At 38.2% G+C, this 14493-nt stretch overlaps 1 protein-coding gene across 2 annotated transcripts in view; it reads right to left on the reverse strand.

Moving 5' to 3' along the window:
* The window catches only part of Stambp (STAM binding protein), a 30779-nt gene that overhangs the window by 11963 nt on the left and 4323 nt on the right, over positions 1 to 14493 (reverse strand). For both annotated transcript variants that reach the window (XM_046432331.2, XM_046432332.2), the window contains exons 3-5: positions 5218 to 5293; positions 4839 to 4934; positions 3011 to 3377 (exon numbers count right to left, since the gene is read on the reverse strand). In XM_046432331.2, the coding sequence (XP_046288287.1) occupies positions 3011 to 3377; positions 4839 to 4934; positions 5218 to 5293 (539 nt within the window). The remainder of the gene's footprint in view (positions 1 to 3010; positions 3378 to 4838; positions 4935 to 5217; positions 5294 to 14493) is intronic.

A 14493-nucleotide genomic window follows, 5' to 3' on the forward strand; every position in this document is an offset into this window, starting at 1 on the left:
TGAAGCTGAATCATTCCAAGCAAACCTCACAGCTGCTAGCATTGGGAGAGCAATGCTAAGTCACTGGAATCCCTGCAACTTTAGACACTGAGTGGGCATCTCACTCTAATGGCATAAAAAAGTGTTGTAAAGTCTCATCTCTACCCTGTGGCCACAGCTCATTAGGAGATGCGATGGTTAATTATAGGTGTCAGCTTGACTGCATTAAGGAATACCTATAGGGTAAAGAATTATTTATGGGTGTGACTTTCATGGGGTTTCTGAAGGAAACTGATGTGTGGTTCTACAGACTGGGGAAGATCTGCCTTCAATATGGGTGAGCATCGTGCAATCAGCTTGGGGCCCAGATAGAAACACAAAAAAGGCAGAAGTAAGGCACTCTTCTTTTCCTGCCCCTGGGAAATAAAAACTGGCTTTCTAGGCTTTGAACTCCAAGACTTGTACCAGTGGCTCTTAGATTCTCATAATTCCCAGACTGAGAAATATGCCATTAGGTTTCCTGATTCTGAGGCTTTTGGATGTTGACTAAGCCACATGACCAGCATTCCAGGGTCTCCATCTTACAAAAAGGCTTTTGTGGGACTTCTCAACCTCCATAGTCATATGAGCCAAGTCCCCTAAGAACTGTGAGACCATGTGATCTCTGTCTAGATTTCAAAATATGTTTCAGATAGCCTGAGGGTCTGGACAGAGACATTACACAGGAGCAGGGTCATCAAAAAGAGTCCTCTGTAGGGCAATGCCTATTAGATTTGTAGGAGTGGAGCAGCTCCTCAAGCACCTAGAACCATAGAGCCATCAGCCCATAACTCCAGTCTGTACAAGATGAGGACAAAAGACCCTAACTCCTATGAGAGCTGCTGGGTGAAATGAATCCAGCAAAAATATAGCAATGAGCTGTCTGAGGTCTTGAGGGGTCCAATCCTTGTCCTAGTGTGTCCAGGATGGATGCAGGACAGGAAATCAAATGAGATTGTTCTACAACTTTTCAACTTAATGTTGTTTTTCCTTGTTTGTATGTGCCCAAGCTGGCCTTGAACGTGGGAATCCTCTCACCTCAGCCTCCCACATAATGGGATTATAGGCATGCACTACCAAGCCTGCTCCAATCACTCCATTCTTCATTTGTTTCTCCCTTGACTGTCCTATACCTGTTCCACTCTTATATTTTGGAAGCATGTAACTTATTCACTTCACGGGCTCAAAGCTGGAAAACGCCATATCTGATTTAGAGAAAACTTTGGACATTTGAGTTGATGCCCTTGATACTTTAGGAAAACAGTAGGCTTTAATTATTCAAGGTAAGATGAAGGTAAACTACTATGTTCAAAAACATTTCTAAGATATTTAGGAATTTTCTGTCAGAATCTAAGAAAAAGATTAAAAAATACCCCCCCCCCATTCAACTGAACATTTTATTTTTTATCTCTCTTTGAACTCATAAGAATATCAAAGTATGATTTTCAAAGAAGCATACAATGATGTATATATTGTCTTGATAATATAATCTGACTTAGGTAGTTATTTACTTCTGAATTTAGTCTTTTAGAAGAAAGTTTAAATGCCAAACCCCACCCTGATGAAATAACAAAAAACTTAAGTCTGATCCCTCTAAAAAGACATGAACAAAGTAGCTCATAAAACTGCTTCAGGATGTCAAGAATGGACCCAGTTCCTGAGCACCATGGAGAAACCCCATGAAAAAGTCAGCAAGTTAAGGTTAGGAAGCAACTTTCATAGCCATATTTTCATATTAAGGAAAAAAGTTAAAAAGTATATTCTGTTTCTGCACATTGAACAGCAAGGCCTGAACTGCCAGAGAGGTGACAACAACAGACCAGGGGATACCATCATTTGGTAGTCTGATGATGACATCTAAGGATGATAATTAAGATCTGGCACAGTCCCTTCCCTTCAATTCAATAAATTCACTTACTAAATGCATACCAAGTAGACACTGTGCTCAGCCTACACAGGGAACACAAATGTGAATTAGACTCAAGCAAGACTCAGGTCCTAACTTTCAGGAAGTGAAAATCTAGTTATTGACAAATGACTACATGATCAGGTAAATGATCTAAATTGTATTAGAGATAAAAAGAGCCCTGGGAGTTTTACAGAGAACAGAATCAATCTGATTGAAGGGAGAGGAACTGGAAAGACTTCAAGAAAAGCAGGAAGGCAGAAACAGAGAGTAGGTAGAAGGCAAATGTTAACAAACCTCTTTAGGAAGGCAGTGCAGGGAATGTCCTGGGAACATGACAGTTCAATTTCCCCAAACTTAGAATATGTAGGAAAGAACAGTAGTGGGAGATAAGCCTGCCAGAAAAATGGGGGTGGATGTCAAAAGGTCAGGGCTCAGAGCCCAGCCCTCCTTCCCTTCTTACATTGTACCTGTAAATGGGTTTTTAGCAAAGCTGACTTCTTTAAATGACTACTTGAAAGTCGATTCTGGCCTTCCACAGATTCCTCTAATGATCAAGACATACTCATCAATTTACCCCATTATTATTTTCTTGATTGCCATTAAGGTGACAGGAGGAAAGACTGACCACTATACACAATATTTATCTTGACTAAACTCTTTAAGAATCAGAAATGCTTTCAGGGCAAGCACAATTCAGTAGCCTGTTTTTTTTTCTTATTTTTTAAAGTTAGTCACTGAATTGCACATGGTACTTATATTTTAAGATTATTTTTTACAAAAAGCTAATGGTAGTTTCTAACTCACTGACCATTTTAAATCCCTTAAAAGCTGAGGGTTTCACTTTCAAGGATAGCACCAGTTTTTCAAAAAACTGACCTGGCTTCAGGTAAACTATATGGTTTCAACAAATGCTTCTTTTACAAGACAGCCAGTGTGACAGAACACAGTATGGCAGTCCTTATTAAAGGAAGTTCTGTTATTAGAGCTTGATAAGTGGGATCACAGAGGCACTCCTAGGATGAATCCCCCAGAATGACACTGGGGTAGCAAAAAATGGAAGAAGACAACAGTAAATAGACTCACTACTTTCAGAGTTGCTCAGTGCTCCAGGTTTCAAGGACCTGTCCACCACTGGTGGCTTAGCTGGCCTTGCGGTTGTGTTACAGTCTGAAGGCTGTGTGGATGACACAGGCAAGGTAGGGAACCCATCTAAGGAGGGCTTCTCCAAGTCAGGCACCAGTGGGCCACCTAGGCCAGGGTCCACCTTTCCAAATTCCTGTACAATTTTCAGTCGCTCTTTTTCTAGCTCCTGGTTCCGGATCATTTCCTCAAAGGCATGGAACTGTTCCTGTTCCAGCTGTTGCTGCTTCTGCTGTGCTATCCTCTGTCTTTCCTTTTCCAATTCTTGCTGGATAGCCATATTCCGGGCAAATTCCTCCGCTTTCTTCTTCTACAAAGGGAGGAAAAGACTTAGGCTAACACTTCACACCTTAGAAGAAACTCTTCTCAGGGAAAGGGAGATTTCCAAAATGTACTTCTGTGCTGATCTGATTTTCCAATACAAGATCTATGCTTCCCTTGGTACCTCTATATTAACGGAATACAGTCCCCACCCCTTTCTACCCAGACACCATATACCTGTTTTCAAATACAGTTAAAGTCCCAATCCTTTCAGTTTTAGGTGTAACCAAATGTGAAACAAACCTCCACATTCATCCTCCCTTAATGACTCTACCTATTTTCTTCTGTACTGAAATTTTGATGTTCCTAATTATCTGTACCCAATAACTTATATCATGTACAGTTCTGTTCTTTAACTGTGCCATGTAAATATCCTAAGTAAGGCTATAAAATAGAATCAAATCCAAACTTATACCTGCTATATCAGGGGTCTCCACTGAATTTCGACCCAAATGAAGTTTTTCTGGTGATCAGTTCCACATAGAGTAACAATTAAAACTAATAAGAAATAATAAGTAAGCCAGGTTCAGTGGCGCATGCCTGTAATCCCAGCAGCTCAGGAAGCTGAGACAGGAGGGTTGCGAGTTCAAAGCCAGCCTCAATAATGGCGAGGTGCTAAGGAACTCAGTGAGACCCTGTCTCTAAATAAAATACAAAAGAGGGCTGGGGATGTGGCTCAGTGGTCGAGTGTCCCTGAGTACAATGTCCAGTACCAAAGAAAAAAGAAATAATAAGTAATAACCTCCTTCATTAAAGTTTTAAGTTACTCAGTGCCTTAGAAATACATACCTCATAGTTGTTCAAACCTCTGCTAATTTTTAACACTAGAGTCCAGAACAGAGCCTGGCAGACAACTACACAATAACATGGAAATTCTTGCAGTATGTATTCACATCTGAAATGACATCACTGTAGATCCCTGGCATTTCCCCAGAGGTTGAACTTTTTTTTTCTTTTTGTGCTGGGGTTGGAACCCAGGGGTACTCCACCACTGAGCTACATCCCCATCCCTTTTTATTTTGAGACAGGGTCTGCTAGGTTGCCAAGGTTGGCCTCCAACTTGAAATCTTCCTGCCTGGGATTAATTCTTAACAGGAATCATTTGAAGGCAGCTTGAATAACCAATGATTACAAACAGCTTTATGTTTAACCAAAGGTGAATCAAACCTCCAAATTCTATCTTTAAAACCTGTTTTGGTAAGAGTTTTCATTGTTTTTGATATTTGTGCCCGAGATATAGCAGACAGGCAATAGATTTTAATATCCCTCAAGTTATCTTCTTGGAAAAATAAACTAAATCTATGCTAGAATACTCTGTCTAATCATTTCTTTTTTGTTACTGACCTTTGCACCCCCAAAATGAACTATCACATTAAAATCATAATATCAGGGTATAGCCTAAGGAACCAAAATAATTTTCTTTTCTTTTTCTATACATTTATATACTGACCTTTTCTTCATTATACTGTGCATATTCTTTGGTATATCGTTTTAACAGCTCTGCCTTCAGCTCTTCTGCTTTGGGAAATGCAATCTCCTTTAATTTCTGAGATATAAAACAGAAACTAAGAATTAGAACAATTCTAATGCCAGCCAATAAGTAGAGAAAAAGATTTAGGTCAAACTTATGTGGCAACAATGTTCAAAAAAGTGATTTAAATACCTGCTAATATATCATACCTTCTACCTCATAACTGTTGTGATGAGATGGCCTTAGCACCTATCAGCCGGGTTTGATGCTAAGATGCAGAGACTACTACTTTTGTCTTAAAGTTAGTCTGTGCTGCTTTGAAGTTTTTTGATGGGCAACTATGAAAATGAAGACCCACCTTTACTGTATCTTTCTTTTCAGGAATGACAGCCGATTTATAATCTCGATGCTTAGGTAGTTTCTCAATAAAGAGCCTAAGGAAACAGATCAGAATTATCATGATTCAAGAATAATTTCCAAATATCCATAAGTCCCCAAAGTAATGCATCTCCTCTAACTTGCAGACACTGAATGAGAAGTTTCCAAAGGCACAGGGCATAGAGAACAGGCATACGTACCCAGAAAAGGTAAGTGCCCTACCCATCTCCATGCTTGGAAAGCACAAAAAGCCTTTCCCTCTTCTTTCAAACCAGGCATGGGCAGCAAGCATCAGATTCTGTTACAATTTAGGTATTAGGTGTCCCCCAAAAGCTCATGTGTGAGTCAATATAAGAAGGTTCAGTGGTGAAATGATTATGAGTGTTGTAACCTAATCAGTGAATTAATTCACTTATATGAAGTAAGTGGATGATAACTACAGGAGGTAGGGTGTGCTGGAGGAAATAGGTTACTTGAAGCATGTCTTGGGGTTTATATTTTGTCCTGGTGAGTGGAGATCTCTACTTTCTTGATGCCATGTCCTGAATTGCTTCCTCTATCACACCCTTCTGCCATGATGTTCTGCCTCAACTTGGGTGCAAAGCTATGGAATTGGCTGACCATGGACTGACCCTCTGAAACTGTGAGCCAAAATAAACTTTTCACCTCTAAATTCTTGTTAAGTCTTTTGGTCACAGTGATGAAAAAGATAACTAAATCAGACTCCTATAACACAAAGGATGGCAAAAAAACCGAAACCAAAACCAAAATTTTTGGTTTTCAAATCAAACCAAACAAAGCCTATCCTGTACCCAAAAAAGTACCTCCAAAGAAAGAGATCCTTTTCATGTTGTGACATGTCAAGACTTTCAAAGCAAAGGACCTTTGTCACAAAACATTCTTCAGAGGACAAAAGTTTGGCAGTCATGAGCAGAAAGTTAAGAGAAAACCATGTTCATTACTATTCTTTTTTGGTCATCTTTTTAAATTGATTTTTAAAAATAAATGACAGCGGAATGCATTACAATTCTTATTACACATATGCAGCACAATTTTTCATATCTCTGGTTATATATAAAGTATATTCACACCAATTTGGGTCTTCATATATGTACTTTGGATAATGATGTCCATCACATTCCACCATCCTTTTTAACCCACTGCCCCCTCCCTTCCCCTCCAACACCTCTGCCCTATCTGGAGTTCGTCTATTCCTCCCATGCTCCCCTTCTCTATCCCACTATGAATCAGCCTCCTTATATCAGAGAAAACATTCAGCATTTGAGTTTTTGGGATTGGCTAACTTCACTTAGCATTATCTTCTCCAATGCCATCCATTTACCTGCAAATGCCATGATTTTATTCTCTTTTATTGCTGAGTAATATTCCATTGTGTATATATGCCACATTTTTTTTTATCCATTCATTTACTGAAGGGCATCTAGGTTGGTTCCACAGTTAAGTTATTGTGAATTGTGCTGCTATAAACATTGATGTGGCTGTGTCCCTGTAGTATGCTGTTTTAAGTCCTTTGAGTATAGACAGAAGAGAGGGATAGCTGGGTCAAATGGTGGTTCCATTCCCAGTTTTCCAAGGAATCTTCATACTGCTTTTCATATTGGCTGCACCAATTTGCAGTCCCACCAGCAATGTATGAGTGTACCTTTTCCCCCACATCCTTGCCAATACTTACTGTTGTTTGTCTTCATTCATAATAGCTGCCATTCTGACTGGAGTGAGTTGTGACATTTAACTCTGACATTTTTTCTTTGGAATTCATATTCCTTCAAAGAATATTCTTTTACATCATACTAAGCATGAAAATGCTTAGATAATATATGTGTTATGCATATACTATACATATAGCATGCATTGTGATCTTTGATTAAGTGGTTAGATAAACATCAGTTCTACATGTTCTCTTTTAGTTATTTTGTTGGCTAGAAAGCTCAGTGGGGAACATAAATTGAATCAATTCACAGAGATTCATGGTATCTCTTTTGGGACAGTGAAAACAATTAGAAGTCCAGCAACTTGTCACAGCAAGAAAGTGGCAGACTCAGAATTTGAACTATTCCATATTGCCTCCATAAGGCTCTTGGACTATCTGGAACAAACATGTCATAATAGAATAAGGATGTGATATGTATAAACTGAGATCCCAAACAAATAATTCAAGGGTGGCTTGTCCATGGCTCTAAATACTATACTGCAGTTGAGATAAACTTTTTCAACCTTCTGCCCATGGAATAGGAGTACATGGAGGAAGAAGCCTCAGTAAGAAGACCACATCTAAACAAACCCTTTGTAGATAAGTCTTCCTCCTTCAGTTCTCTTCAGTTCTATATCAGACACATGAAAATTTCATTTTAATACAACTTGACCAGACTCCTCACACAAGGATGAATTCTAAAATCATAATGGCTCTAAAAATCTTATACACACACACACACACGGCAGGTTTCTGGAAGATTCATTTGTTCAAACTGCAAGATGCTAAAGATTTGGTAAATAACACTAGTTCTTATATTCTAGAGATTTATAATTCAGTAGATCTCCCACCTTGACCCCAAAGACCAAGGTACATATTTACTACCTTCAGACAGCTGAATCTGCTTGGGAATCTGCTTGAGATTGAGGCCATGAATAGCCATGAAAGCACCATGTCATAGAAATAACATACTTTGTGCTACCATTACAGAACTAGATGTAAACTTCTTGAGGCCAGAGATTTCTGTCTTTCATATTTTTTTTTTTTTTTGTAAAAATCTTCTAAAACCAGCCCAGTGCCTTGGGTAAAGGGATACTCAATAAAGATGAATGAAAGTGTTTTATAACCTCTGGATTAATTGAGTGAAAACATTTAGAAGTATACATAGTATGCTACTTTATGTGTAAGAGTGGTAGATATTTTATGTATGTAGGTATTTATTTTGTAAGTTTGTAAAGAAACAGAAAATATGTTTGGAAGGCAGGGGAAACAGAGTAGATGAGATCAGAGTGGGTATGAAACTTTTCACATATCCCTTTTTATATCAGTTTGACTTTAACCATGTAAATGGAAGCAAGTTTTATAAGATAAAACTTCCAGGCTTGCATGTGAATATCTTTCCCTTGTTTCAGTCACTGTAGTCAATTTTCTGGATGGGGACATATGGGCAAAAATGCCTATAGAATGGACAACATATCCCATTACAATTACTTGACGTAACAGAGCTTAACAGACAGGTGGACAGGCTCTGGAGCCACTCTGCCTGGGTTCAGATCCTTGCCTCATCATGTACTAGATGTATGAACTTAGGTAAGTCACTTACTCTCATCATCTCTCAGTTTATTTATACATATAAATTATAGACATGGAGATAAACTAGAAATCCCTAATAGTGTTGCTATGACATAAAGAGATAATAAAAATAAGGGGTTGGGGGTGTAGGTCATGGAGTACAGCATTTGCCTAGCATGTGAAAGGCCCTGGGTACAATTCCCAGTACAAAACAAAACCTATATATACAACACATAACAATCAACAACCACAACAAAGAGAAAATAAAAGTGCTGCCAAGCATAGTGCCTAGCATGAAGCATAAAAACTCACTGGATATGTGCTTATATGATTATTTTTTAGGGAAAAAAACAAAAATATGAACAAGAATGAGCATGAAGATGTGCACACCAGAGTTAGAAACTTTCCAGGCATAAAGTGGTGGCCCAGATGTATACTGTTCTCTGGGGTTATGTCTGGTTGCAGCCTAGAGAGAGGAAATGTACTAAAGCAAACAATGATACACTAGCAAAAAACACAGGCAGAACAAACTAAAAGAATCATGGAAAAATAAGAGACAAATGTAAAAGTAAATATAGAAGGTGAATAAATATGTGAAATGGTGCCCAGCTTCACTCATAATGAAAGAAATTAAATTAAGATATCATTTTTATTCTTCAGATCGGCAAAGCCTTAACAGTTGGTTATACCTGGTATAGGTAGGTGTGTAGGGAAATGGGTGTTCTAATACCTTGTTAGCAGGATTGTAAATTGATATATTTTTTTTCCTTAGGGGAGGAAAAAGATGGGAGACAATTATTCAAAATTTAAAATGTGAGTAAACAATTCCACCCCCAGGAACTTATTCTAGAGATCATGATACAGTAGTACAAAGATATACATATAAAACTATTCAATTGAATTGTTCAGAAAAGTAGGGAAAACAAAATTGAAAGAAAATGTCCATCAATAGGGGCAGTTTAAAAACTAAAGTATACCCAAATATGAAAACAATGTAATAATTTACTCATCCATTAAAAAATATTTACAGAGCATCAACTATAGGGTCAAACATTATTCTAAAAGCAGTGAATGACCCAGAAAGAAATTTCTTTCCACCAGGCACAGTGGCATATGCCTATAATTCCAGCAACTAGGGAGGCTGAGGCAGGAGGATTGCAAGTTTGAGGCCAGTCTCAGCAACTTAGTGAGGCCCTAAGCAATTTAGTGAGACCCAGTCTCAAAATAAGAAAGCAAAAAGGACTGAGGATGTAGCTCAGTGGTAAAGTGCGCCTGGGTTAAATATCCAGTACCAAAAAAAATTTTTTTCCAGAATAGTATGTACATTATGGTAGGGGAACGGTCAATATAATAAACAAAGTAGTTTAGAGAATCAGCATTAGAAAGGTCATTATTAATAGGAAAGAGGAAGGGCTGGGTATGTAGCTTAGTGATAGAGTGCTTGACTAGCATGCAGTGTAGAGCTCTGGTTGGATTCCCCCAGTACTAAAAAAAAGGAAAGAGGAACAGAGAGTAATAAGGGAGAGGTGAAATTTTATTTATTTATTTGTTTGTTTGTTTGTTTATTTATTTATTATATTTTTATTTTGTTTATTTATTTTTATGTGGTGCTGAGGATTGAACCCAGGGTCTCACACGTGAGAGGTGAGCGCTCTACTGCTGAGTCCCAGCCCCCAGCTCGAGAGGTGAAATTTTAGATAGAGCAGGTAAGGAAGGCCTCAATAAGAAGGTGGCATTTGAGTAAGGACTGGAAGAGGATAAGCCATGAAGAGATCTGGAATGAGACTCATGGAGGAAGAACTAGTTCTGAACTGGATGGTTTAGTATGTCCTCATAAGGAAAAATGCTACTGTTAAAAAAGCAAATTGTAGATAAGAACACAGAATGTGATCCTATTCATGCCCCAAGGTAAAAGGATATACACGAGAGCGTCTTTGTGCTTGAACATGCATAAACATTGTCGTGTGTAAGAGACATCACAGTGGTCACCTCTGGTGAATGGGACTTCTCTTTTCATTTTAGTATCTCACTTGTAGCATTTGAAAACAATTTTTATCATGAACAAATGTTAATTTTGTATGAAAACAACTAATTTAAAAAGTCAGTTGGGGTTGTGGTTCAGTGGTAGAGCACTGACCTAGCATGTGAGAGGCACTGAGTTTGATCCTCAGCCCCACATAAAAATAAATAAAGGTATTGTGTCTATCTACAACTAAAAACAAAATTTTTTTAAAAAAAATCAAACAGAAGTTCTATAACATAAATGTATTAAGAACCCTCATCTTGTTTTTTCCTTTTTTCTTCTTTAAATTTTCATTTCTTCCATTCTTAAAAGTTATTCAGTGAAGTAAGCAGTAGCATAGATGAACCCTTCTTCAGTCTATAAACCCCAATCCCAGTAAACGTTTTCAACACAGTTCATATTCTGAAAGAGGATTTGCATTAAAGGAGCAGAGCAGACAAGAACTGTGTGAATACTCTCAGTCCTATCTGTATAGCCTAGTCGATGACCATAAAAAGCTGTGAAAGAATCCACAGCCTGGTTTATTGTCTGTGCTCATCATGAAAATATGTACTGATTTAATATGCTGAAGATCTTTCTTCTATGCTGGGGTCTGCAAAAGGCAAAGCATTCCTACGCAGAGAAACTACGGAGCAGGAAAATATGTCTGAGATCATTAAGATGCCTGAACTGCTCCAGGAAAAATGGCAGAAATGCCTTTTAAATCCTGAAAGTATCCACAAAAGGTCTACAACAATGATTCTCAATAGTGGGGGAGGCAGAGGAATGGTAAGGTAGATTCCTTCCCTACTCTCTCATCTCTTCTCAGTTGTAGTAACTAGAAAAGTGAGACGCTGTTGCTGGAATATACTAAGTAAATCAAGAAAGAAAAATAGAATCACCGAGCTAGAACATCTTTGCAACTCTGCACTTGTCATTTCACAGAATCAGAATCAGGGTCTTGAAAGCAGCTGCAAGAAAATGGAGGTTACTACACTTATTGCTTCCACCAAATCAACCCAATGAAGTCCCACATTAAACCCCAAATCCAACAAATCAAGTCAATGAATTACCAAATTCCACCCTGCCAGCTCTCCTCCAGACCTAGTTCATTATATTAAATAGTCTTATAAGTGGAACCCCTTATGTAGGGTCAGACTTCCTACATAAGTCTCACTGTTAACACTGATAATTTGTGTTACCAAAGTAACACCAGGTCACATTCAAAACCACTCTTAAACTTGCCTTTTGAGGAATTCACTGCTACATTAAATTCTCTTCTGGACCATCAATCACCCTCTCCTTCACCACTGCATCCTTTACTGATGGAAAAAAAAATACTCTAGAATCTCCCATCTTAAAACACACACATACATATTCACATATTCCTTGTCTCCCTTCAGAGACTTCCCCTTTTTCTGTTTTCCTTCCTATCCAAACTTCCCCAAAGAGTTGTCTGCACCAGGGCTTGGCAAAGTACAGTTAGTGGGCCAAATCCAGTTAACCATCTGTTTTTGTAAATAAAATATCAATGGAAGCAGCTACATTTATTTGTTTAAGTTATTACCTATGGCTGCTTTCATATTACAAAGCAGAGGTTGTGACAGAGATTAAATGGCTCCACCAAGTTCCAAATTTTTACGATCTGACCCTTTAAAAAAATATTTTTAGTTATAGACGTGGACACAATACCTTTATTTTATTTCTTTATCTTTATGTGGCACTGAGGATTGAACTCAGTTCCTCAGACGTGCAAGGAAAGTGCTCTACTAACTGAGCTACAACCCCAGCCCTACTATCTGACCCTTTTAAGAAAAAGTTTGCTAACTTCTAGTGTATACTCACTACCTCCACTTTCTTATCCTCCATTCACCTTTCCCCTCACTCTACTCTAGTGTCTCCTTAATCCTGTTACCAGAAAGGCCATACTTCTGTAGTCATTCACCTAATATTCTCCTTCAAATAATGAACTCTTTAGGATCCCATGATAGGATCCCACTCCTTCCTGGATTTCTTTCTGCCTCTCAAACTTTTCTTCAAAATCTCCTCTGTTGGCTCTCCCACCAACAACCAACCTCATGCTTCTGTCCTAGGATCCTTCTCTTCTTATCAAGAATTTTTGATCCTTCTATGTGTCATGGATCCTTCTGGCATCTAATAAAACCTATGGACCCCTTCACAGAATGATACTTGTAAGGTATAAAGTGCAAAAAAGTACAAAAGAATACAATTGTCAAAACACAAAAGAAAAGTGATATGTGCTGCTTTATTAATGTAGTTATTATATTACATAACAGGATCAAGTCATGGGTTTAATAATTCTGTACCATGATTCTGAAATTGAGGTAAATTTAGATGCTATTCTATATCAGAATAACTGTAAAGTGACATGAAAATATCTTGATTTCTATTGGTGACAAGGTTATAAATATTTTCAATATGACTACATTCAAAATGGAAAGAAATGCTCAATTTCAGTCAATGGCTGAAAAATCAAGAACCATTTTCCTCATCCAACTTCATGAATCCCCTGAATTCTATCCATGAATCCCTGAGAGGTTCCTGGACCCTGGGTTAAGAACCTCTACACTAGAAGGTCTCACCCATTCTAATGGCTTCAGAAGCATCTGCATGTTGAGGTCACCCTTATTTATATTTCCAGCCCAGATCTCTCAGACTGTACATTCAACCTCCTACTGACATTTCTACATGAACATCTCATAGGCATCCCAAATTTAACATGTCAAAAAAACCCATACCTGAACTCTTAGATCTCATCCCAACCTAATCCCTTCCCCTGCCTTTTCTTTTCTTTTCTTCTTGGTACAGAGAGATTGATCCAAGGGTACTACCCCTGAACTACATCTCCATTTTATTTATAAATACTATTTATTTATATATTTTGAAGACAGGGTCTCAGTAAATTGTTAAGGCTGGCCTCAAACTTAGAGTCCTCCTGTTTCAGCCTCCTGAGTAGCTAGTTTTACAAGTGACACAGCACCTCAACTCTTTTTGATACACTCAGGAAACAGACTACCAAGCTGCTCAAGGCATAAACCTAAGGTCAACCTTGTAATCATCTTTTTTTGTTTTTTTGAGTATAAGTAAATCCCCTGGAATCTACCTCCGTTTACCAAATCCATCTGCCTCTTCCCATGCTGCCACGCCACAATACTCCAAACCACTAGCTTTTTCCTCAATTGCTGAAAGAGTATCCTAGCTGGTTTTCCTGCCTTCTCTGAGTACCCCTCCACCATTTACCACACAATAGCTAAAACTCATATTTTAAAAATACAAGTTTAGGACACAATCTCACTTAAATTTTCAATGGCTTTCTGTTGTTCTCAGGATAAAAAGCAAACTCCTTACTATGGCCTATAAAGTCCTGCAGGATACAGCCCTGCTTGTCTCTCCAACTCACCTGCAATCTTTCTCCCTCTTCACTTGCCATACTCCAAATACAATGATCATTCAGTCCTCAGAACACACAAAGGTCTTTCCTACCAAGACTTTCTGAACACAATTACCTCTGTTTTAAATGCTCTGGAATCCTATGCTCCTGGAATGACTAACTTGATTGCATCCTTCAAGTCTCAGTTTAAAGCTCACCTTGTCAGAGAGACCTTACCCTGAACATATTTAATTAGATACCGTGGTTATTCTGTCACAGCACTCTGTTTCCTTCACAGGATCTTATTTTGTAACTATATATATATGTGCTTATCTATTTGCTGTCTTCTCCCATAACTATAAAAGAATATCAATAAAGCCATTTTACTCCTTATGGTGTCCAAGATATGGTGCAGTACCAAGTAGACTATAGGCATACTCTATATATTTGCAGAATAAGTAAGGTCCTTGCTCTGAAAGCACTCTCTATATAGGGCAGTAGGACCCAGAAGACCTTTCAGAGCATATATGGTAGAGTAATTCTGTGATTCTACTGAACTTTTTCAATTAGTGATTCTCTA

The sequence above is a fragment of the Marmota monax genome, unplaced genomic scaffold (assembly GCF_021218885.2).
Source record: "Marmota monax isolate L192 unplaced genomic scaffold, Marmota_monax_Labrador192_F-V1.1 WCK01_AAM20220418_F8-fsc00106, whole genome shotgun sequence".
Lineage (NCBI taxonomy): Eukaryota > Metazoa > Chordata > Mammalia > Rodentia > Sciuridae > Marmota > Marmota monax.